This window comes from Microtus pennsylvanicus, chromosome 12, assembly GCF_037038515.1.
Source record: "Microtus pennsylvanicus isolate mMicPen1 chromosome 12, mMicPen1.hap1, whole genome shotgun sequence".
NCBI classification, from domain to species: domain Eukaryota; kingdom Metazoa; phylum Chordata; class Mammalia; order Rodentia; family Cricetidae; genus Microtus; species Microtus pennsylvanicus.
Genome location: NC_134590.1, coordinates 61319703 through 61345462, shown reverse-complemented (window position 1 = coordinate 61345462; position 25760 = coordinate 61319703). Strand labels below are relative to the sequence as shown.

The following is a 25760-nucleotide window of genomic DNA, read 5'->3' as shown; positions in this document are numbered from 1 at the left end:
ACTGTCCAATCTATACAGAGTTCATCCAGAAATGACCAGAGAACTCCTCTGGAGGTCCCCTCGACTGGAGCAGATGCAAGCAGACAGAACAGGGCCAGCGTTAATGAATAGGAATGGGATTACAGGCTGGCAGGGCCCCTGGGGAACCAGGTGACAGCGAAGGGTTACCCACATCTGTTCAGAGCTGAGCTGATGGCAAGTGGACTCTGAGGCCATGGAAACCAGGTCCAGAAGCTTCACAGGGCTTTGTGTTGAAGAGGGGACATGGAGAACCCTCAAAATGCCTGTACCTCTGGAACCTGGGAAGGCAACCGTTGGGAATTGGGTCTTTGTGTCTGTCACCAGCAAAGTTGAGACAGATAGTAGCAAGTGTCTCAGAGGAGGAAACAGACTTGGCTGAGGAGTCACTGGGAACTTGAAGAATCCAGTCAGAAGCCAGGGAGGCCCAGACCGGGGGGCACTGGGCTCAGCAGGAAGACTCACTCACCACTCCCCAGAGCCACAGCGGCTCAGCAGCTGCACCGCATGCTCCCAGTGAGGGGGTTATACCTAGCAAGTGGACACTTTTCACCAAAGCATGTAGAGCTGACACTGTGAATGGACACCCTGGACAGTCACACAGGACCCCCTGGTGGCAGCCTGGATGAGCTGATAAAGTTCAGTGGAGGAGGGGGAGGAGCTGCCCAGGACAGTGCCCAGGTGGCTCCTGAGAGGTTAATGGAAGGTGGCAGCATCCCCGTAGGAGCAGTGTGGGGTTCAGGAAAGGGACCTCTGCCACTCACTCAGATGCCGGGCCCTGTATGCTGACGAGGCCAGTCCTCACAAAGCCCACCTGGCCAGAGGCCACGTGCCGGCCCACACACCAGGGCAGGCCAGGCACCTGGGCACCGATGATCTCGATGACATCACCAACACAGAAGGACATCTCTTCGGGCCCTGAGCCCTGGAAGTCAGCTACCGCAGAGGCCAGGCCAAATCCTGAAGGGAGAAGGCCATGTGGTCAGAACTGAGGCCCTGTGGACAGACAGGGTAGCCCTCAGGAGTCTGTTGATGTCCATAACTTGGCCAGAGGTGTGTGAAATGAAGCCTGCCTCCTGAAGTCTGAGGAGCTGGGCCTCTCTGTGGTTTTCAGAGGGGCCATTTGATCCTCATACCAGATGGGCCACCAAGGCTGAGACACTGGTGAATTCAGCCCTAGGCCACCAGCCTTCAGGAATAGGACTCGGCCTTATGCAGCTCAGACTGTGTGCACGCAGCAGGCACAGGAACCATCCAACACCAGCAGGCTCCACAAGGGGAAGAGAAATCTGTTGCCATCCCCACCCCAAGGGCAGCCTGAAGGACCAGTTCCTCATGAGGAAGACCCAGGACAGGGCCAGAAAACTTATCCACCCTCCATCCTGACCCACAAATTGTAGGCCAACCAGTCAGCCAAGCCTAGGATCTTCCAATGAATCAGTCTCAATGGGGTATCCTATGAGTTCACATTTCTGGCTCTGCGGGGTGTGAGAAGAGTCCCAACACATTTCCTGAAGAGCTGGGCAATTTAGTTGGGCCCTAAACTTCTCTGAGCTTTAGGTAATTCTGAGTATTGTAGAAAGGATGTCCTCTTCTGACTTAGGGAACATTCAGAACAAACACAGAAACTTCCAGAATACTAGTCTCTGCCGTCTTCTGCCACCTCTCCCGCCGGGAGGGAAGTCTAATACTCACCCATCAGCTTGGCCTCAGGCATCCCCGGTCTATCCATGGATTCATCGACAGGATCCCATGGGACCCTGAGAGTCCACCTGGAGTGGGGAGAAGAGGTCTGTGCCGTGGTCTCAAACTGGGGACAGGTGTGCCCTATAGAATGCTCAGGAGTAGCAGCCCTTCAGGATGTACAAGGATCCCGCCCCTTCTTCCACATACCTGCCAGGTGTGCGGCTGGTATGTGTGGTGCTACCCAGGCTGGGTGCCTCACCCTAGGGGGCACTGCCGCCCCTGTTACCATGAGCCATGAAGATCCCCCTACCCTCCTCCCCTGGCAAAACACGTGCCCTGCCACTCTCCTGGAGCAACCGGGGCCAGCAATTTGAAGGCCCACAGCCCAGGCAAGGATCTGGATTTCGACTCCTGGATCCTATTTGCTCTGTGGCCTGGTCAAACTGCCCCCACCTTGGGCCTCAGTTTCTCCAAAAATCTTAGCTGATTCCTACAGCCCCTCCTCTGTTCCAAGGTCTCAGGATGGAGATTTGAGCTTGGTACCTACTGGTGGAATGGAGTCAAGGGCTCTGGCTCGGCCTCTGCTGCTTCTGCCTTGGAGGATGTGCTGGGCATGGGGGAAGATGAGTCTGCCTCCAGGATGGCCACTCCCAGAGGGACCCCCGAAGTCCGCCTGAGGGCCTGGGAGCCCTTCCTTGCACCCTGAGGTCCCAGCGTCATTCTCACACGGTGGTCAGGACACAGAACAAAGAAGGGCCCTTTGAAAGGACAGACATGGTCAACAGGGTGACCAGCAGGGCAGTCATAGCTCTTTCAAACTGGAAAGCTGCCAGCCCTAACTTCAAGGAGACCCACAGTAAGGGCAGGGACCCTACAGGAGCCCACTGCACCCTCTTCTTCCCAGGATACCCATCTGTGGAGGCCCAAAGGAGGTCCCAACCTCACCTCCACTGACACTGTGAGGCATGCTCAGACTCAGGGACAGACATGGGATTGCGCTTCGATGTCACCGAGGAGCCTGGCCTCATCTTGGTGTACACCCATGGCCAGGAAAGAAATGCAGCCCTAAGATTCCTTCCTGGGGACTCAAGACCCTTTTTCTATAAGGCCAACAAGCTCAGAGCACCGGGCTATAGACAAAAACCCTTCCTCGCCATTCTCTTTACCCCTCACCGCTTTGAGAGTCACATACAGTTTTGTTAACCAGTGACAGTGTCTAGGGCACCTTATGCTACATCATGCCTCCCACCCATGACACTCTGTGTCTAGAGCTATCCCCCACAGTGTCCCCAGCCCCGTGAGATCTAACCACGGTCACCGTTGCTGCCCACCTTCCTGGGCGAGGAGGCTCTTGTGTGTCTGCTTCAAGGCATCCTTGCTTACATACATGAGAATGGCCGTCTCCTCCTCCTCACTGGGTGAGAGCAACCAAAAGGTCTGGTCCACCAGCAGGTTCTCCAGGCAGTGGTGCGTGAAGCCTGCAAGACCAGGTTTGACTATCAACAAGCTCCAGGAGGGGCAGAGAACCCCAAGACCTCAAATACCAGACCCAGAGAGGACCCTGATAGACGGTTCTTCTCCAGATTCTGTGGGTCTCTATCTTACTATCTGGGCTGTTAGGGTTACACCTGCCCACTCACTCACTACTTCATATGGCCTTGTGTCTTGGGGTTCAGAGATACCAAGAGTGCAGTGCTCTGCACACTGTGATGCCAGTGTCCTCCATGCCCACTTCCATCAATCATGTGCAGGCCTGTGGGATGCTGGGTGCCACTGCCCGCATAGGGACCATCCATCCTCTTATCAAGGACTGTTTAGCTGGGAGGCCTGGACTCACTCCCTTTATAAATCAGGGCAAATGCTGAGAGAACCCTTCATTTACAAATGTCGGCAGACACGGAGGACAGGAACTAAACAGGCTACTGTTTTCTGGATGGCAAAGTCCCTGACTGGTACCTAGAGAGTATCCAAAGGCCAAGCTGACTGATACGAGACTGAACAATGCAGCAGCTTCTGGTGACTCTTCCCTGCCTGCCTGGAGGGCTGAGAAATGGTGAATCCCCAGAGATTGTAGGTGTGAATACATCGTTGTCATCCACAAAGTCCTAAAAACCACACTGGGAAACAATTGTACAATTGATTTTTTTTTAATCTCATGCTTTTTGTTTTTCTAGACAGAGTTTCTCTATGTAGCCCTGGTTGTCCTGGATGGAGCTGGCTCTATAGGCCAGGTTGACCTTGAACTCGGCCGTTTGCCTGACTCTGCTGGGATTAAAGGGTGTGCACCACTACCCAGTCAAAAACTCATGTTTTAAGTCAATTTATGAGTCTGTGTTGGCTCACATTTGAACCTTCCTGGACAGCACCATAGTCCATGGGCTATCGATTAGACAGGCCTGTACCAGGGTGTCCTTGGGTGCATGCATCCAGGCTCCTTCTGAGAAATGCAGGGAGGGACCACAAAGTTGAGTCCCACATGTAATGCTAGGTTTCTCCAAAGGGGGCTCTACAACCCACTGTGGATGCCCACTGTACCTTACCAAGAGCGTGGTAGGTGGAAAACTTCCATATTTCTTCAAAAGTCTTAAACGTCACCACGATCCGGTCCTGGTCACTGTGGATGGACAGCAACCTGGCTGACAATTCCTTAAGAGGAAGAGACAGTGAGTGACAATATCCCCCGTGGCCTCAGAGAACACGTGCATGGCTCTGGAGAGAGCTTGAAAAATGGCCCTGGTTGGGATGACAAGTGCGGGATTCATTCCCTGACACTTCAAAAACTCATTATGGCTGTCCTCTACTTCCTATTGTAAGTGGTCAGTTGGGATCCAAATCCTGGAGCCAGCAGCCCAGAGCTACAGTTTGTTGAGCAGCTGGAGGGCCAGGGCTGTACTAGGGGCGTGAAGGCGGTTATGTGATATAGCATCTTACTGAAGACAAAAGTCTAAGAATTTCCAGTGTGTAGCTAAAGGAGCTGCCTTCACATGGGCCATGATTCTACCCCAAGTCTGCGATGGTGACACACAGCCCAGTCCTGTCCCTCACTGTCCTGAGTGACTCTTCAACTCTGTCACCTCCCTCTTCTGTCCCGACTTGCTCCCTAGGCCCCTGGGTTGACTCACGCCGAGCACACGAGCCACTTCCCGGCTGTCATTCTCCAGCAGGCGGAGCCGGCTCCTCAGGGCCTGCTGCAGGCTGGGGCTCCGCAGTCCACTCTTCCGCCTCACGGCCAACAACTGCAGGGTCAGATCTGAAGGAGCAGAAAGCGGTTCAGGCAGCTTATCTGGTCTGATGGGGGAAATGCTCCCCACAGCTTCCACCTCTCAGCAGGAGTCTATAATACAACAAACTCCACAATGCCTGTAAAGGCCCGAGTGGCTGTTTCCTCTTCAGCCTTATTCTCTCAACTCTTTGTCTGTGTCCTCAAGTAGGGAACAGGGCCCTGGGCCACCATTTACCTCTCCAGTCGTGGTTTCCCGAGCTGTGCCTACCCTGCACAGGAAGAAGGGGATTCATGTTCCATCCTTCCCATGGGCCAGCAAAGAGTACCCATTCAGCCAGGGTCCCTTAGTAACTGTTACCTTCATCCTCCCACTCCCACAACCCAGCTGCAGAGGTGAGCCCAACTCAAACCACCGTGGGCATGCCAGGCACTCTGAAGCCTCCATACTGGCTCTTTCCCATCTTCAGAAGGGCCCCGCCCCCACCTTTACCAATCTACCAAGAGTCCCCACCCTTAAGATGCCTTGGCTGGGAAGGGACAGCTGAGCTGCAGCCAGCTCTCCTGGGCCTCTCTCAGACAGTGTTCTGATCGCCACACATCCAGAACCTTGTGTACTATGACCTGGCCTGGCTCCCAGAACTGTAGAGTAGCACAATCCAGTGGGTTTTCTTCATGATGAATACCCCGTTTGTCTGCATGTTACGTTCAGTGGCCGCCAACCATTTGGGTTTCAGGGCTCTTGAGAGTGTCCCAATGTGGCTGAGGTGGCAGCCTTTTCATCTAGCACAGTAACTTTGAATGCAAGCTGCCCGTGTGATTAGCGTCTCCACCCTGTCCCCAAAATAAAATCTGTTGGCTCTGTGTGATCCTCTCTGCTGCTTCAAGACATCAAAGCATCCTCCGCCCTGTCTCAGCTCTTTTTCCTGCGGTGCCCCGTGCCTAACCTGGGCTAGACCTTCCTCTGCTGTCATTTCCTCTAATGCCTCACCCCAGAATCCAGGTTCCCAGGCAGCCAATTTATCTGTCCCAGTGTTTGGAAATGCTAATCAAACTGGCCCCCTGACCCTCAAGGTCACTTGCAGCAGCCTTCTCAGGGGCCGTTCTCTCCACGGAGGAAACTGGGGTGTGGGAGAGGAGTGTAAGGGAAGGAAGGAGAGATACTGGTTCCCACGTCCTTGGGATAGTCCAGAGCACCTGCCTGCATCTTCTGGCTTGGGGATTCTGATGTCAATGTTCTCACCCCAAGTGGTGAAGGTCCAGAGTCTGAGAAGTGTGGAAGCGTCTGGAACAGTGGTTCTCAACCTGTGGGTCGCGACCCCTTTGGGATTGTATATCACCCCCCCCCATCAGGTATTTACATTACAATTCACCACAGTGGCAAAAATACACTTAGGAAGTAGCAACAAAACGATTTTGTGGTTGGGGGTCACGACACCATGAAGGACTGTATGAAAGGGTCAAGACGTTAGGAAGGCTGAGAAGCACTGCTCTGGAATCTCACATTTCACAAGGAACCTGAGCTGTGAGCGCTTTTGAACTACCTCTTCCTTGCAAGGGCAGACTCTGCATTTGCAATTGCCCAATGGTTCATGCACCCCAAGCGACTGTGGGCAGCACTAAGCACCCCAAAGGGGGACTCTGAGGAAGATGGGGATAACAGCAAAAGAGAAAGTTCAATTGCAGAGCAGGGTGCTCAGGCCTCCCACAACTGGAGATAACCGAGAGGCTCCAAAGGGAACTTCCTTAGCCCAATGCTATATGTAGTGCTCCCCAACTGTCCTCAGTAGATGCTAGTGTAAGGGTGCAGAGGCAAGCACAGGCTGACCCTGACCTTCCAGCCTTTCTTGTGTGGAGACACTTAGGATCAAAGGCCTATTTATCCTTAGCACCCTGAAGCAGGAACCTGCATTTGCCTTGCTCCAGATAATGTTAAGGTGGCAAAGCCCTGGGTGGATTTTGGCGTGCTCCTGAGACTCTCTACACTTGCTTACCTGGTGACTTGGAATGATCCCTCCCCAAGGCCCTGTGTTGAAGTCTTAGCCCTTAGCTTGTGGTGTTAGGAGGTGGTGGGGCTTTCAAGGGGAGGGCCAAAGCTGGGTGTGGTGACTCATGCCTATAATCCTGGCACACAGAAGGTAAAGCAGGAGGATTACCTTGAGTTTGAGGCTACCCTGTCTCAAAAAACAAAACCAGCTGGGTGTGGTGGCACACACCTTTAATCCCAGCACTCGGGAGGCAGAGGCAGGATCTCTGAGAGTTTGAGGCCAGCCTGGTCTACAAGAGCGAGTTCCAGGACAGGTTCAAAAAGGGACAGCGAAACCCTGTCTCGAAAAACCAAAAAAAAAAAAAAAAAACCAAAAAAAAAAAAAAAAGAAAGAAAGAAAGAAACGAAACGAAACCAAAACAAAGAAATTGGGGCTGAGTGGGAGTCACCGAAGAAGGCAGAGAGATTGCAAAACCAGTCTCCTCTCTCTCTCAATTCCCAACCATGGTGCTCTTTCCTGACAAGTGCCCCCACTGTGACTTGCTGCCCTAGATTCAAAGCAATGAGCCAGCCAACCATGGTGAGCAGGAGGTCCACCCACTCTACCAACCTACCTCTGTGCTGCTGTTGACACAGACCACAGATCTGGTCTGTTGTGAGACCCAGGCCCTGATGCTCACCTGTGGGATACACTGCCGTTTGGCGGGGACGGGTTTCAGCAGCCAGCTCAGCCATGCTGGGGGGAGGAGCTGCATCTGCAACATACCAGACAAAGGTGATTAGAGGGGCAAGAGATTCTCCAAACAACCCAGTCCTTCAGAAAGAAGGCTTGGCACCCACTGGACTCCTTTCTCATCAGTCACCCGGCATGCCTCACAAAACCCCCCCAAAGGGGGTAAGCTGTGAGCCTGGTAGCATGCCGCAAGAAACAGGTCCTGACCCAGCATGCTCTGGAACCCGATATGGGCCTCAGAGTGGATTAAGGTGCCATTGGTTGGTATATGCAGCTCCATGCAGTCTTACTCCCTGCAGCTTCAGGACACTGTTCACACCCCATGGCTCTGACCACTCTCCAAGTTCAGATCTCTGACTCTGTCCCCCCTTACCAGATGTCTTTCCAGATGCAACGGCAGCATGTCTAAAATTTGCTCTCGAACAATTTAGAAAAATTGTCATGTCTATATATACCCTCGAGCAAGAGGCAGTGAACACGGAGAAATGCCACATTGGAAACATTCACGGGAGGAGACCAGAGTCGCTTACTCTGTTTCTCGTGACTTCTGCTGCACCGCCCCCACCCTTCCAGGACTCAGAACTGAGGATGCCCTATCCACTGCGTAGCCTTGCTGCCAGTGATCCTCAAGACAGAAGTCACTGAATAAGCCTGGTTACAGCCATTCTGATACCACAGTGTGTGTGTGTGTGTGTGTGTGTGTGTGTGTGTGTGTGTGTGTGTGTGTGTGGTGATGGTGGTGGTAGTGGTGATGGTGGTGGCCGCAATGTTAGGGTTTACTTTACAACCCAGTAATTCCAATTTCTAAGCATCCACTCAAAAGAAATGAAGAATCGGGTCTACACAAAAGCTTATACCTGTGTGCATGGCAGGTATCCTAACAATGGAGAAGGGCAGGCGAGATGTCCCTGCTGGCAAAGGTGCTTGCTACTGAGCCTGACAACTTGCGTTCAATCTCTGGGACCCACAGACCAGCCTCCCAAGGGGAAGTTTCTGGCCACATGGCCCACAATGCTTCCCAATCTGGTATTCTCTCCCTGGGTGGCCTGGGGGTGACCCTCAGGACTTCCCTGCTTATCTGCATGTTCCCTTTTGCTTTCCTGCCCAGGAAAAGGAGAGCCATGGCAAGCTGTGGGTTCCCCAGGCCCCAGCCCAGCCAACCCTCCCTTCCTGGGAGGACCATTTCCTGTTTTTGAGTCAGTACCAGACCACCAGGCTCCTCCTTCTCCTCCTCACCCAGGGGCAGAAGGCTCAAATGGCAGGTCTACAATCAGCAGGTACCCAGCCTCCGCACACCAGGCCTGCCTGGGAGGTTAGGGCTCCCTTCTCTTGGTATGTCATTCATTCTTGTGTCAACCTGGAGTGACTTAGAAGGTAGCATTTGGCTAGCTCTAGAGGCCAAAGACCGGACAGCTGAGCAAGTAACAGTCATACAGCATGAGGAAGCTTGAGAAATGGGAGGGCCGGTCCTCTTCCTCTCTCTTCTCTGTCAGGGCCCAAAGACAGCAGTGATGGGGCCCATGGGGTTGCTAAGGCTGCCTCTCAAGTTTTTCAGGTGGGGGAAACTGAGGCCCAAGTCTAGCAGTACCCTGTGGACAGCCATGATAAGAATGAGCCCTCCTCGGATGTGGCCCCCCTGGCTTCTTCATTGTAGTGCCCAGCTGTGTCTGGGTAGCCACACAGCAGGTGTGAGGCACCACCCAGGCCTCAGGAAAAGACTTCAGTCCTGGTTTGGCCCTGGTCACTATAGAGCCTGAGCCTTGGTTTGCCTTATGGGAGGGCACTCCACTCTGAGTAATGCAGGGAGCCAATGAGGACAAAGCAGGATAGCATTGCGTAGACTAGTCAGTCCATCATGGGTATTTTTAGAACATTCTCTAGATGAGCGAGTTGGCTCCAGGGCAACTTTGCTATCACTGAGGCTCTTAGAGAGGCCCCTGGTCAGCAAAGGACTCACTGGGCCTAGCTGCACTGCACCTGGCTCAGAAGCCTGGCCTTCTTTACTGAACCCAGTGGGCCCAGTGAGTAGAACCAGGGTACCCACTCAGCTCTGTCAGCATGGAGGAGTCAGAAGTACATGCAGTGTAGGATAAGGATGGGCTTCAGCAGCTGTACTCACCACCTTTGACTGTTGCCTCAGCCTCCTCAGGCCCTGCTCTCTCTTGACCAGTGGGCATGCTCACGCAGACACTGTGGATCTGGTCCCCATGGCTACAGCCTCTTGGAGGCTCCTCGGGGCCCCGTCCCATGGTGAATAGCTCAGAAGTCACCTCCTCCTCTCTGGAGCTCCTCATGACACACAGTGGCCTCAAGGCTAAGAGCTGGGCATGTTGTTGGCCTTCTGTGGAGAGAGGACAGTGGTCAGATGACGGGTCTCTTAGTGACAGGATGTTGTGGTTAGAGGCAGGTCAAGAGAAGAGAAGACTGGCAATACAGGGTGCCCAGCACCTCCAAGATCCGGCAGTGAGCTTTGTTTGCCACAGGTGACCCCACAGCCTCATCTGGGGACCAGACCCGTAAGTTTCTGCATGCTCTTCCTACACCTCAGGCCATCTCACCCACCTCTTCAGACCCTCATGTCTGCCACGTTTTTACAATGGTGGGGCCTTTGTGTAGAGGCTGATATTTTTGACCAGAGAACCCAGACCCTTCACCTAGTGAATCCCCCAAGCAACTTTTCAGAGATCCACTTGACAACTTCCTCCCGAGCTCAGTCAGACAGCTGAATTAGGCTTCCTCAGAGCCGGGCTCCAACAAGGACATCAAATCAAAGGCACCTCATCTGACAAGACAGGTTTGGTGGGGTGCTGGGTATCTCCCTTCTTGCTCTCCGGGAGGTCCCTGAGAATGGCTCAGTGTCCGACCTGAGACAGCTGCTCAGACATCCTTGTAGATGACTCAACACATGTACAGGATGCTGTGGGGACAGGAATGAGCCCAGGCCTCCATCAGACACCTGTGGATGCTGGTTTTCAATGGGATGATCACACACCCCATCTAGCTAGGGGTGAGGGAATCAGCTCAGAAATGGGCAAAGAGGGAAAGAAGGGAGAAAAGGGGAGGGAAGGGAGACAGGAGAGAGACGGGAGGGAAGGGGAGAGAAGGGATCTCGGTTTTGTAGGCTATGGGGTTCCAGACCCCATGACCTCAGTATTACTGGGACCCCAGCACCTGTCACTGTGCCTCACTCTTGCCTGGTGTCGGAAGTGATAGAAGAACAATGTAACGGGACAGCCATGTTCCTGAATGGTTCTATCATCCATCAGAGGGCACAGAGCACCAGATGCAGGTAAGTGAATGGAAGGGGCCACACGCAGGGCTATGGAGCACAGGCTAGACTCTCAGCTTTGGTAATTGTGACAGGGCTAGCCACAACACCCTCAGAAAGGACAAAGGGCCCTATGCAGAGGTTGGTTGAATGTCGTTCATTCACTCCAGCCTACAGGCCTCTCTCACTTCAGGACAGAGTATCTGCCGAGGGTTGGAGGCTTTCATCTCTGTAGACAGAACAGTCATGGGGACACGTTCTTACTGAGTCCACAGTCTGACCCTACCCTTTCTTACCCCATACTGGGCGTGGGATACCCAGATACAGATCCAGAAACCCAGCTGGCAGAGTGCAACCAGAACCCACATGTGCCACCAACTGCTACCATGAATGGCCCATGCCTACTGATCTGTGATGGGGAACTCCCCCAGCAGAGGTAGACAGGGAAGTGGGGCATCTGGGCTCCTTTCAGATCTAGGATATAGGTCACAGGACTAGGATGGGCAGGAGCCCAGGCCTACAATGCAGAAAGCAGAGGTGCCAGCAAACTTTTACCCAGTACTAAGGGGTTTGCTGCTATGCCTGTTTGTGTGTGTGTGTGTGTGTGTGTGTGTGTGTGTGTGTGTGTGTGTGTTCTTGTGCAGGGTGTAGGGTGTAGTGGAGAGGAGAGAGGCTGGAGTAGAAAAGCCAGGGGTGCTGTGACCGGTCTTCCCCCCTAAATAAGGCAACAGAACCTTTATGAGACTCATTGTACATTAGGTACATCAGGACTGCCTGGCCTAGTTCCTGCTCCCTCCCCAAGAACTGCCCAAGCACATGGAACTGGGCCAGCCAGCCAGGCTTAGCTTTAGGAGGTTTAGAGACATAGGCTACACACCTACTTACCAGTCATCTACTGCCTGGGGCCAAGGCCCATGGAACTTCCACTTTACAAATGGGGAAACTGAGGCTGAAACTGTGCACAAACTTTTTTTTTTATTTCGAGACAGGGTTTCTCTGTGTAATAGTCCTAGCTGCCCTGGAGCTAAATTTGTAGACCTGATTGGTCTCAAACTCACAGAGATCCACCTACCTCTGCCTCCCAAGTGCTGGGATTAAAGGTGTGTACCACCACCACCCAAGTGATGCCCATTTCTAGTGGCGGGGAGGAATCTGTAACTCCAGTCACTGATACTGACTGTGAGCCCAAGAGCCTTCTACCTGCTGCTCCCTGTAGCTTTCAGGAGGCTGACCATCTTGTGGGGGAGGGAGAACTTTCCCTGGGAGTTGCCCACAGAGACCCCAGCAGGGATTCGGCACAGAGTGACAGAACCCTAGATGGCTGAATCAGGAACAGGAGGAGTCAATGCAAGTCCCCATGGGCACTGCTGGCACCATGAGGACTGGCCCTGGCCTAACTCATGGCATCTTCCCTTCTACAGATCAGGGGTGGCAGGATCCCCATTCTGTTGTTGCAGTAAACACTGCTGCCCCCTAACCTGTGCCAGGCCTGTGAGCAGCTGGGTAGTCAGTCACATAGCAGGGAGTGTCAGCTGCAGGTGGTCACCCAACCTTGGGGGTAGGCAGCTGGAAAGGGAGAGAGATTCACAGGGAGGGGACTTGGGTCCCTAGGAGAAGTGGCCTCAGTGAGCCCCTGACCTACCCATCCACCACCTGCCTTTCATGGAATCCAATAGGTTTATTTGCGGACAAATCCTTCTCATTCTCCAACTATGCCTGAAGGCTAAGATCTGAGATATGCAGATAGGAAAAAGATATCTCATACCAAGAGTACCAAGAGGACACTGGATCCCTACAGACACCTGTTCACCTCAACATTCAAACACAAAGGAAAACAAACAAACAAACAAACAACTTCAGGCCCCAGGATCCTGGCATGGCCCAGTTCACAGCACAGGGACAGAATTACAGACCAAGTCTGCCCTCCTGTCCCCTGTCCTAAGGCAGGGGACCAGCTGGTCATGCCTGAGATCCTCCAGGCCATCCTTCAGGCACTGGCCCTATCAGCCTGACCCCCTCCACAACCTAAGTCCAGCCTGAGCCTGGATTTGTGTCCTTCCCTGCCTTGGTTTACCAAACTGTCACCCTGGTTCCTACCACCACAGAGGCCCATAGTCTTTCTTGCCCAGGTCTGTGAGGATAGGTACATGCCCAAGGGGTAGGTGACTTCTGATCCCCTCTGGTGTAACACATCAGGGCCCTCAACCAAGTAGTTGATCCAGTCTCTTGAGTGAGGCCCTGGTCTATAGGGTCTGTGGCTCCCAATCACTGCCCCCCCGCAACTCATCATGTCCCACCCCAGTGTTCTTAGTCTTTTTCTCTCTGCCACTTAGACCTTCAGGTGTCCCTACCTCCAGGCTGGCCAGTGTCTCTACAGGAGCTGACCGATGCCCACTAAACTTTCCATTCCTGGGTCAGGGAGGCACTCAGGGGTCTCACACAGACCTGGGGCTGGGCTTAAAGTGTTTCTAGAGAAATGGGACTCCCAGCTGAGGAAACTTCCCACCTACTCATTGAAGGCCCCCAAACTGCAATCACAGTGGGGCTTAAGAGCCCCAAAGAGGACGTGGGCCCTGTCTGCAAATGTGGAGCCACCTCCTCCCTACACAGATCTCCACAGGCTTGCTTGGCCTGCTCCAGCAAGAGAAGCAACCTGGAGTCCAGTCATCCCAGCCCCAGATGGTGTCCAGAAGCCTCAAAAGTACACGTGCTGGGTTCAAGTGACCAAAAGTAGTGTACGGAGTCTCCTTCCAGCCTTTGCTTTCTGCCCAGGCAGCAGAAGCATGAGGTGACCCCAGGTCCGTCACCGCAGGCTCTGACCTCCAACGCCCACCTAGTTTACTGCTGGAACACAGAGACCTAGGACCATTCTCAGTGGGGGAAATGTTCTATGCCTCAGTTTACCGACCCGTAAAATGAGAACGAAAACACCCACTCAAGATGTTAGGAACATTAAGCAGGCAGACAGCACACTGGCTTACAGCCGGCATCAGTACTGTAGGCTGGACGGAGGAGCCTCTATGGTTGGCCCTGCCTGTGTCTCAAAAGATCTGGCCGGAGACCCATCAATGGACTTCCTGAACCTAGGCTTTGCAAGACTGTTGAGACTTTGCCTGGAGATGGCAGTGTTCTACACAGGGTGGGGACTTGGTTGGAAACAGGTGGTTTCAGATGAAGCTGCCCTCAGTCCTGTTGGATGTTGGATTAGAATGGTCCCAACAGACTAGGTGGTCATGCCAGATTAGAGTGAGCCTCTGCCTGGTGCCTGGGGTCTACAAAGACCAGGGCACACAGACGAGGAGGGCACATGACAGAGGCAGGAGCCACTCAGGCACAAGCAGAGGCTGGAAGAACCAGGAAGGACTTTGCCTTGGGAGCTCTGGAGGCTGTACCCTTCCTTGTCTCTGACTCCTGGCCTTCAAACCCTAAGAGAACAATTTCTGTCACAGTCTGTTATGGCAGCCATAAACACGGTGCCAGCCTGAAGGTTTCTCTCCTGTGAAATGGGCTTCACACACCCACATCGTGGCTTCTGTGACTCCACATACTTAAGACACTGGCATCCCGCCTGCTGCAAAAAGTTCAGTGAAACCAGCAACCTGGTGACGGTCATGTAAAGGTGGCACCTTTCAGCAGCCTCCTCAGGCTTCACCTTTACCTCAGCCAGGAGGATGACCCTCACTCCACCCATGCCACAGATGTGGAACACAAGGTTTGGCCCAGCCACGGTCCCAAAAGCAGGGGACTGTAAGTCAGGTGGCGGGAGTCTGGTCCCTCACCCCGAGCACAGGTCCTGGAGCCCTGGAGTGCTAGAGCCCTAAAACAGGCTGCTCCTGCTGAGGTCTCCAGAGACAGTAGTCAGTAACCCTAGCCAAGATATGCATTTCATTGGTTAACATAGAGACCCAGAGTGACCTCACAGTGGCCCAGTCACAGACACAGGGGCTCCACAAGCTCCACGCTAGCATGGGCGTTCTTGTCATGGGCTGCAATGAACAAAAACTAGAGTTCAATACTGGGGCCCACTGGCTTTTGAATCCCATGTCTTGTCCCGACTTCAAGGACACATTCGCAAGGGCCAGATTACAATTAGCTGTTGGTCTCATCCGAGCAATCTTGACAGTCTAGCAGAAGAACCCTGGGGTGCTGAGTGCCAGTCTCTAACAGCTCCCTGGCAGAGTTCTGGCACAGCCCAACCCTAAACAAGCCAGAAGAAAGAGGAAGGTTGAATACTATTCTTAGATACAGTTGTGGCAAAGCCTGGCTCTACCAATCACAGCCAACTCACAAAATCCATGTCCCTTTCCGGAGCCCCCCTTACCTGCACTCGGTTCCTCAGAGAACCGCCTTCCAGGCCCAGGGACGCAGGTGCCAGGTGGCCACTTCTGGCTCAGCTCCTTGCTGACTGGCCGGCCCACAGGCTGTCTGTCTCCAGCTGGCCTGGACAGGCAGGGGCCGCCCACAGCCGGCTGGCTGACTGATCAGTACTGCCACCGCCCCCCTGTTTCCTGCCCTGCTTCCTCCCTGAGCCTAGGGGCCTGGAGACCCAAAGCGGGCTGAGTACTCCAAGCTCTCCACTGACCGGTTGATCATTAGCTCCTTGTGGACCAGAGCCAGGCCCTGTCACTGCCTGCTCACTGCCAGCCCTGTGCTCTGTGGTGAAGGCTGGGGACACCCTCAGTGCTGAGATTGGGGAAGTCCACCGGAAGCAGGCCCTAAGGCCCTGCTAACCCCAGTCCAGCTCTCTGTTCCCTTTTCCCTGCTACACACGTGCGTACACATGCATGCAGATATGTGGGTGGCCTCAGAGACATGTGTGGGTACGCAGACCTCACACATATGTCTGCATGCATATTGCACGAAATACACATGCCCTGCTTCTCACTCTGCCCCTGGCACCATCTCAGCCCTCTGATTCCAACGGGTCCATTCTGGACCGGGCCAGCCTCCTTTTCAGCTTGCAGGTATTACAGCCTTGGAACCGGCCTGAGCAGGTAGACACTTTCCCTTTCCCACAGGCTGTAGCCTGTCCTGAGAACTTCCCCATGACCTCAGGCCCATGCAGAACCCACCCTGAAAGATGGGGCTGGTCTGCCTGCCACACTGGCTAGGTACTGTGGGTATCTCTCCCCCCTGCCTGTCTCCATTTGTGAGGGGTTCTGAGGATGTAGGTACACTATGCTTCACATCTCTCTCCAGAGAACACAGACCCATGCTAGCCTCCCAATAGGCCTGTTTTTCTGAAAGCTGTGTCAGTAGAGGTCCCTGCAAGCCCACACCCATACATGGGTCTGGAAGTATTTCCTCTCCCGGCTATTGTCCCCACTGCGCCCAAACCAGTATCCTGTTTGTCTCAGAAGCTGCTCTCTTGGCCCAAGGCCAGGGGGATTTTCTGAGAGACTCCCCCAGTGTGTGCAGAGCACTCCGGGACCATCCAGTAGGGGAACCATCTTTCTGATCCAGGGCTCTTCAGTAGGGCCATCCTCAAGTTATGAGGTACAAAACAAAACCACATAGCTCTGGCTTCCAGAGGGCCTCTCAAACCCCAGTCTGCCTCTCTTGAGATCCCTCCAGAAGAACCTGTCACTTTCCTGAGCCTCAGTTTCCCCTTTGCAAAAAGTAGAGTTGGGGAGGGGGCACTCGGTTCCCACAGTTCTGATCCATGACATGGCTGTAGCATGTTCAAGTTGTCATTGCCATGATGCTGATCCCTTGGGTAGATCACACCATGGGACTTTGTGACAGCCCAATGCAACTGTCATCCCCGTGACCCCAACAGGCTTGATATCAAATAGAGAGGTATCTTTCCCAGGGTTCTTCAATGTAGGCAAGCACTGGAACCAGGGTCTTTTCTCCCTTACCCCTCACTCTTTGGTGTCTATGTCTAGACAGAGGCAGCAGGCCCTATTCCTAGGAACCCCAAGAATCAGGCCCTACCCTGAGAGATGAGGTCTCCAGAGCATCCCAGGTGCATGCTTTAAACGCCAAGCCAAACAGCAGTGGCCCCACTTCTCTTGTCCCTCTTCATCACATAACTTCCTCGGCGCTACTGAGATGCATTAGGCGCGAGAGTGACCCGTGGCCAGTTGCTCCTCACCCGCCACACCTCTTGCCCCAGCTCTTCTCATTTCCTCACCTGCCCCAGGAGGGGAAGTCACAGATGGAGCTACGGGGAAGGTATGTTATCCTCCTCAGGGAGGTCTCGCTGACAGAAGCTCACCTTCTGAGGCAGGCTCTCCCTGCCCACCCAGGCCAATGAGGCCCACATTTAATGAAGTCATGGGCACAGCTACTATTTTGGACTGTCCTGTGACTATTAAATGAAAGAGCAGGATGCATCTAAGACAGGGGACAGAGCCATCCCGGGGAGGCCATGGTGCCATTAAACCACAGTGGGGACAAAGGAAAGTTCCTGGCCCTCTCACCTAGCGTCCTTGTTCTCCCCCAAACATACTCTGAGGCTCTAATTCCACCCCCTCTGCATAGTATCCCCTTGTGTGGCACACTCAAAGGCTTCTTTGGAGACAAGTGTACCATTGCAAGGTTCTTCTGCTCCAGGCTCTACCAATGAGAGAGTCCACATCTGCCCACCAGGATCCAGCTATGGCTTGAAGCCCCCAAACCATGGTGGCCCACTGTATCAACTCTAATACCAGGATGCCATGACTGACTTGGAGGGCAGGTAAGGCAGACAACAGAGGCAGGACTTCCTGGAAGTGGAAGATTCTAAGCCAAACTCTGGAGGGAAACTAGGCAAAGATGTATTATTGTGAGGGGTCTCCAAGAGGACAGGTGAGCTCTGAAAACCACTTAAGCCCAAGTATATCCCAGAGGACTAAGCCTCTGGAAGCAACCCACTCCCTAACACGGGCAGCTAGGAGAGGCTAGCCGCCCTGCCCTGCGGTTAATCTGTAACGGACTATAAAAATGTTGAGTTCAGTAGAGCAGAGGCCTCCAGCAGAGCCTCAAAGATCATTAGAGAACATGAAGACAAGCATACTTTAAGGCCCAGAGAAGAAATGTGTTTAGCTTTGCTGACCATCGGGTCTGTTATAATTCTGCCATCATAATGGGGCATTAGAGAAGTAGCCAAGGATAGGCATGACCATCCTCCACCACCACTTTTCACAGCAGGGGACCAGGTCTGGCCTATGAGTGTGGTCTGTGGATTGTTCTGTTGAGGCCTCGAGGCAGATAGGGTCATGCTGGCCTGAATACCAGTGGCTCACTTAGGCCCCTGTGACAGACTGGGCATGCAAAGCCTCAGTGCGGGGGAATCCCTGTTAGGACATGAGATGGGGCTAAGAGATGGTGCGAGCAGCTGACTTGTGTAGAATACAGGAATGCAAGCTTTCTCTACTCTGGGAGGGTGGACGCAGTCACACAGAGGACAGTAAACCATCTGTTTTCTCGTGGTTCTAAAGGAAAACTTTTGGGTGACAAGGCAGCAGTTGACATCCTTCAGGACTGCACACGGGGAAACTGAGGCTTGTGAAGAGAGTCACTCTCAGCCCCTTGCACAGGAAAGAGGGACTTCAATATATTTTCATTTCCAGGCTAATTCTTAGAGATCAGCTCTGTCTACATACGGGTACAGCCTTGGGGATGCACCCTAGCCTGATTCTCCCTGTGTCAAAGCTGCCTAGCCCTGAAACCAGTTTGTGTCTCCGCAGTGTCCTGCAAACATCAACCAGTCTAAGCACACACTTCCCATGCACCTCTGTGAGAAACAAAATTATATCAGCTAAGGGTTCTTTCCGGAAACTGAGGTCCCCAGGCTGTATTACTGCCCTCTAAGGTGGGCAGGAGGACTTGAAGCACGGATTTCTGCAGCCCTGCCCCCCAACATCAGCCACAGGCTTAAAATGGGGGCAACAGCTCTGAGGCCACTTCGGTTGTTACGGAGGCACACACAGACCCACTTTGGTTGTTACGGAGGCACACACAGACACACTTCGGTTGTTACGGAGGCACACACAGACACACTTCGGTTGTTACGGAGGCACACACAGACCCACTTGCTCTCTCAGCCACTTTCCATTTCCTCACTCCTAGCCAAACCTCAAGTGCTGTCGGTGTAACTGCCACACCACACACCCCAAGCTACCTTTGCTTCAGCTGCAAGCGCAACATCAGCTGTGGATGCCAAAGGCCCCCTCCCTGATCTCTCCAACCAAGCAAACTGCATGTACCCAGTCCTCCTTTGTCCTGCTCTTGTGCCAGCTAAGTGCGAGGGGACTGCTTACCTGGAGCCTGGAATCAGGCTTGGCTCCTATATTTCCCTCCCGCCTCCTGTGGAACATCATGTATGGCCCTGGAGAGACAGAAGGGCATCCGCAGGCAAGCCCTCCCTGCTTGCTCTGAGCAGGAAGCCCCAAGGTGACAGTCACACCTGCACCCTTCACAACCCCGGAGCCCAGCTGTGATGTTTCCCAAGTGATGTAATGGAGGAGTGACCAGAGGGATCACTGCTTTGATGCCAAGCCAGGTGTGTACTGTGGGGTCTCTTCTCGTCTGCTAAAGGAAGGGCCTTCCTTGCCCTTCGCCTCTATTCATACTATTCGTACACAAAAGACAACCTGGAGACAGACACCTATCTCCCACTGTTCACCCCCATACACAACTCTCCTCAGAGGTGACTGAAGAAGAGCAGGTTCTGGAGTTGACAGCTCAGATGAGTCCTCTGGATAGCTACCTCAAATTCAGCCTCCAGGTCTGCCTGGCTCAGCACCTGCTAGGTATGAAGAAGCGGGGGCACAAAGGAAGCTGTTATCTCTACTCATGATAGTTCAGCCGGGTAAGAGTAGAGACGGACCAGTGCTGAGCATCAGAGATGTGGCCGAGCCACCCACAAGAGTTCACGGTCAAGTGACAATGATAGCTATCGGGGCCAGACAAATAAAATAGCTCCTCCCCCAGCACTGGGACAGGACAGGCAATAGGCCAGTGACTAAATCTTGGCTGTAGATGGGTGGAAATGGCCTAGAGGTGGGATGCCCAGACAGCTGGGGCTGAGGAAATGTGACTGAATGCATTTCCATATGGTCACGGAGTGGCTGGAGGTGCCAAGAGGCAAGAGAATACAATCGGTGGACTGATGGGCTGATGAATCAACCCCGAAAAGGTAGGTAAGCAGATAGGCCGGAAGGCAGGCAGACCAATAGACAGACAGACAGACAGATAGATGGGTGAATGAATTATTGGTGGCTCAACAGGTGCCCACTGTGATATGACTATGCCAAGAGGACACGGGTACTCACTTGAAAAGGTCCCAGTGGATGCAGCTAGAACAATTTGAGCAAGAAAATGAGGCAGCAGGTGGAGGACAGCTCAACACATGATATCTGTTCTTGGTTGTCAGTTCGCCACAGCCGCAATGAGCTAAAACCCAGGTGGCTGAGCACACCTGTGAAGGATTTTTTTTTCTTAAAAAAAAGAAAGATTTATTTTTAACCTGGGAAGACCCACCTTTCTTGTGTATCACACCTTCTGCTGGCAGCCTCTGTAAAGGACGTGGAAGAAGGAAGCTTGTTCTCTTTGCCTGCTCTCGCCCACTCTGGCAAGCCTGTTCCCTCACTGGATTTGAAGCCTTTAGGAGTCCAGCATATACTGAAGACCACTTGAGACATCCAGCCTCGTGGACTGAAAAACTACCTCCAGACATTGTTGAAGTAGCTGAACTACAGATGGTAAACCATTCTAATAAATTCTCTTTATATGTTGACGAAATTTATGTTCATTCTGTCCGTTCTGTTCATCTTGAGAACCCTGACTAATACACAAGGTATAAAATAATGGCCCTAAATCTAGCTAAGCATGGTGCTTTGAATGAGAATGGTTTCTATAGGCTTATATATTTGATTTTTTGTTCTGTTTTTGTTTGTTTGTTTGTTTTTGGAGACAGGGTTTCTCTGTGCGGCCTGGCTGCCCTGGAACTCACCCTGAAGTCCAGACTGGCCTCCAATTCAGAGATCTGCCTACCTCTGCCTACCGAGTGCTGGGTTTAAAGGTGTGCACCACCACTGCCTGACCACAGGTATATATTTGAATGTTTGGTTCCTAGTGGGTGGACTGTTTAGGCAGGATTAGGAGGTGTGTGGCCTCGGAGGAGGTGTGTCATGGGTGGGGGAACTTTTGGTTTCAAAAGCCCACACCAAGGCCTGTGTCAAGCTGCCCCTGCCCTGGATCAGTACGTAAGCTCTCAGCTACTGCTCCAGTGCCACACCTGCCTCTTTGCCCCCAGGTTCCCTGCCGTGATTGTCACTGATTTATCCTCTGATACTGGAAGCAAGTCCCAGTTAAATGCTTTCATTTGGAATTTGCCTTGGTCATGATGTCTTTTAACAGCAATAGAAGTTATTGAGGCCGGGCGGTGGTGGCGCACGCCTTTAATCCCAGCACTCGGGAGGCAGAGGCAGGCGGATCTCTGTGAGTTCGAGACCAGCCTGGTCTACAAGAGCTAGTTCCAGGACAGGCTCCAAAACCACAGAGAAACCCTGTCTCGAAAAAAAAAAAAGAAGTTATTGAGACCGTGTCTTGGGGTTACTATTGCTGAGAAGAAATGCCATTGGCCACAGAAACTCTTTTAAAGAAAACATTTAGTTGAGAGTGTCTTGCTTACAGTTCAGAGGCTCAGCCCATTACGATCATGAAGGGGAGCACGGCAGTGTGGAGGCAGACAGGCTGCTGGAGCCCAGAGTGCTGCATCAGGAAGTTGACTGTCACACTGAGGGAAGAAAAAGACCTCAAAGCCCAACCCCACAGTGACACACTTCCAACAGAAGGTGTGGCCAAGATTAAAGGTGTGCCCTCCAGCCTCAAGGTCTGGATTGAAGGTGTGTGTCGTCCAGCCTCCTCCACTCCCTAGAGCTTCTGTGGGCCAAATGCGTTCAAACTACCGCAGACAGTAGGTAAACGGGGCGGTGGGGAGGGGACACGACATAGGCCACCCAGTGCATTCCACAAACATGTTACTCTCCTACCCTGACTGCAAGAAACCTGACAATTACTCCCTAAGTGTACCATACATGGTGACCTCCCCAGGACAGTTTAGAGGGGACCAGAGCAATCCTATCATGACCAGCAAAGCAAGGGGCCAGGGTCAGAACCAACATCAGGGTCCTGGGACCCCATCACCCAATCCCACAAACCCAGGTAAATCCTACTGTGTATGTGGAACGGGGTAGGGGGACACGTGGGGCGGGCATTCACTCTGCTCTGCAGTCAGGGAAGACTTTTAGAACTCAGTTGGGTGATTCTTGAGCGGGTCTTGGAGGCTGCATGGGTGTAGAGTGCTGGGCCGCGTGATACTCAAGGTGGACGAGTCCTAAGTGGATCTGACAGAGGAGGGAGGTGGAGGCAAGCTCACGCCATGGTGAGACACATCTGCAGTGATGGTCCCAGTCCTCCTTTACCCCCGAGGGGACGACAGTGGGGACAAGAAACAGTTGGGTAACAGATCTCACCAGACACCTACATTTGAGCAACGGTAGTCCAAAGAGGGCTGACTTCTCCCATTCCTATCTATTACCTTCAAACTTGACAAGATGTTGACTGGCCCCTGACAAGGCCCCCTTTGTCACTGCCAAGGTTAGATCAGCAGCACTGACATCCGTCACCACATCCTTGGCAGGTAGCCCAGATCAGAGCACCACTAGTTCACCAAGACTTGCAATCACAATTGCAGTCACTTTTGGCCAGCAGCCTCATTCCTGGATTCTCCTGTTCAGATTGCTGCCTCCGGTGTGGGGACAGGTGCCAACCAACCCAGCTGTTTACAACACCCAGCACCTTGGAAATAGCCTGGTGTCAGATAAGTCACACTCCCTCCCACACTGCATAGCAAGTGCAATGATTAAAAGCCAGGACTTTCCCTGCATGCCCACGAAGTATGCTCTGGAGACACATCGGGCAGGAAGCGAGGCAGGAGCAGCCACATGCCACCTGGGCACTAGAGCACACTCCGTTCCTCTGCATGTGAAAAGAAACCAGGTTCCTAGGATGCATGGGGCCCGCAGAGAGGGTGTCACAGGGGAGTTCAGGGGACTTTGGAGTGAAACCATCTGATTGACATTGTGAAGATGGGCGTGGCACCCTGGTGTTCTCAGGAGACACTGACCAGTACAGAACAAAGAGCGGACCTCAGTGGACACACAATCAGGGGGACAGGGGGACACTCCAAGACGTGTAAGCAAAACAAACAAACAAACAAACAAAAATAATTCCATGGGTTACTAGTGCATGGTGGATCTTATTAAAACTGAAGTGGGGAGAGTGGTTCTGGGACAGAATAATACATTCAGGGATTTGAATGTGGAGAGGCCTCCAGCTGTATTAACATCTGCACTAGATCCTGAGTGGATAACCCCATGTGTTAATTACTTGTTTGTCTAACATAAGCTAGGGCCAGCTGTGAAGAAGGAACCTCAATGGAGAAAATGCCTCTGTAAGATTGGCCTTGAGGCTCCTCTGTGGGCCATTTTCTTGATAAATGATAGAATGGGTGGTTTGGGCAGGTGGTCCTGGGATATATAAGAAAACACACTGGCTAGGCATGGTGGCATACGCATTTTAATCCCAGCCCTTGGGAGGCAGAGGCAGGTGGATCTCTGTGAATTTTAGGCCAACCTGGTCCACATAATGAGTTCCAGGTCAGCTAGAGCATATGGTGAGATTCTGTCTAAAGAAAGAAAAAGCAAGCCAGGCGGTGGTGGTGCACACCTTTAATCCCAGCACTCAGCAGGTAGAGGCAGGTGGATCTCTGAGTTTGGGGCCAACCTGGTCTACACAGTGAGTCCCAGGACAGCCAGAGCTACATGGTGAGAGTCTGTCTTGAAACAAACAAAGGATAAAGCAGCACTCCTCCATGGCCTCTGCTTCAGTTTTGGCTTTCAGGTCCCTACCTTGGCTTCCCTGCATGGTGGACTACAAACTGTAAGCTGAAGAAAGCCATCCCCATACCAGCTGCTTTTGGTCCTGGTGTTTATCACAGGCTGTAGAAAGGCTAACATCCCTGCACTACCCTGACACGAGGCACCAACAGAAGGGGACAGAGGGCTGTTCAGGACTCTCACCCTGCCTTCATCTGACACATTCCGAATACTGAAGTCTCTAAATCCCCACCAGAGGACAAGGCTAGACACATTTGGACGGCAAATGGCTGAGGCTCAGAGACGGGCACAGGGGATGGGATCCTGATGAAGGTCACACCCCAGCCCTCCTACAGCAGCACCTGCACAGGACTTTGGGCCACACCTTCTCGTGCTGTTAACTACAGAAACTAGGATTCTCCTACAGTCCTGAAGCACCAGGGAAAATGAGGCAGGCTTTTGAAATGGCATCTTGTTCCAAATTTGTGGAATTGTGAGCCTCAGCCCTGTTGGGTTTCTGGAGGGCAGAGACACACCCTTCACCATGAACAAAGTTCTGCTGGGGCAGAGCCTCTACTACAATACACACACAGGTTACAAAGTCGCCCTGGGGGGGCAAGAAGGAGACATTCCTGGGTTTATGGCACCCAGGGACAAACAGATTCTCAGGAGGCCTACCCCTTTCTCTAGGGCCTGAGCTGGCCTTCTGAGCTTCAGTACAAAGTACAGACACTCACCAGGCCGGGGCAGCCTTAAAATCCAAGGGCCAACAGACTCACTCAGCAGTACTACCTTTCATTCCTGGTCTGAGAGAGGAGGGGGATGGGAGGATGTCAGAGCCCTACTGTTCCCAGAGGCTGGTAGCTGGCAGCAACTTTAGCCCCTGGGGAGGAGAGGCCTGTGCTGGGTTGAGAATGGAGGAGTTTGGGAGAACAGCACAGGGTCCCTGCCCTTTGGTGCTGGTGTCCAACAGGTGGGCAACATTAAAAGGCAGCCAGCATCCTGCCGTCAGATTCCAGACCCTGCAGGACTCCTGCTTGTCTACAGCATGCCTGGTACTGTACAGTAGCAACAGTGGTCACTGGCCACATGCAGACACTGCTCTGGGCACCCAGAAGTACACCCTCAGTGGCTAGATGAGGAGACTGGTGCTCAGAGGAATGGAGCTGCCCAAAGACACTCATCCAACACGTGCACGTGTGGCCCCAGACCATGGGGACTTTGCTACTCCACAAGGCACTGGTCCAGTCTGGCTCTGAGTAGTGTGGGAAGACCACACCCTCTACCTCAGACCTGACTTCAGCCCTGACAGGGCCCAGTTCCACACACTTTTCAGACTGGAGGACACTAGTGTCCCTCTCCTTGACCACAGCCACCTGGAACCTGTCCTCCCTGCTGCTCCAGACCAGACCTGACCTGTTCAAGTGCTGGCCACCCCAGCACACCCCCTCTATAGCCCTTACCTGTTCTCACAGGTGAGCAGATTGTAGACCCCCCTCCCCCCCCCCGTCCCCAGGGCAGACTCAGCAGAACCCTCTAGAACTTACCCTGCCTGGAGAGCAGATGCTGCCAAGGAGGAGGGGGTGGCTAGGGAGCCTTCAGGTCCTTTACCTGCACTGGATGACTGTCTCAGTCCTCAGGAGGCCCTGCCCAGGCCACTGGTCTCCAATCAGACAACCTGAGTCATCAGCCGGCTGGGCCCGCCCTGCTGGGAAAGGGCCAGCCTCTTTTGACCTTCCTCCTCCTTATCAGCTGTCAGCTCTTGGTCAGCATTCCCTTGCTGGGTGGAGGAGCTGTTTAGGAGCTCTGCGCAGGCTGGGGGGGGGGGGTATGAGAGGAGCCCAGACAACAGAGAGTAGTGGCAGGGCAGTCGGACAGCTCACAGAGGAACTGCTGTGCTAGGACCCTGTGGTCTAGCTCACTCTCACCAGGTGGGGCTGAGATGACTGACACGGGAGTTGGCCAGCACTGGAAGAGCA

General features: G+C 53.2%; 1 protein-coding gene across 5 annotated transcripts in view; it reads right to left on the bottom strand.

Moving 5' to 3' along the window:
- The window catches only part of Sh3tc1 (SH3 domain and tetratricopeptide repeats 1), a 43049-nt gene extending 17608 nt beyond the window's left edge, over nucleotides 1–25441 (bottom strand). The window contains exons 1-9 of one of the 5 annotated variants that reach the window (XM_075943800.1): nucleotides 25329–25441; nucleotides 9764–9985; nucleotides 7592–7666; nucleotides 4827–4954; nucleotides 4245–4350; nucleotides 3036–3182; nucleotides 2252–2462; nucleotides 1714–1790; nucleotides 783–978 (exon numbers count right to left, since the gene is read on the bottom strand). In XM_075943800.1, coding sequence (XP_075799915.1) covers nucleotides 783–978; nucleotides 1714–1790; nucleotides 2252–2462; nucleotides 3036–3182; nucleotides 4245–4350; nucleotides 4827–4954; nucleotides 7592–7666; nucleotides 9764–9938 — 1115 coding nt within the window. In that variant the 5' untranslated portion in view covers nucleotides 9939–9985; nucleotides 25329–25441. Of the gene's footprint in view, nucleotides 1–782; nucleotides 979–1713; nucleotides 1791–2251; nucleotides 2463–3035; nucleotides 3183–4244; nucleotides 4351–4826; nucleotides 4955–7591; nucleotides 7667–9763; nucleotides 9986–15233; nucleotides 15603–20172; nucleotides 20326–25328 lie in introns of those variants that run through there. The other 4 variants (XM_075943798.1, XM_075943799.1, XM_075943796.1 and 1 more) reach the window with 4 other exon arrangements.
- Between the last annotated feature and the right edge of the window lie 319 nt (nucleotides 25442–25760).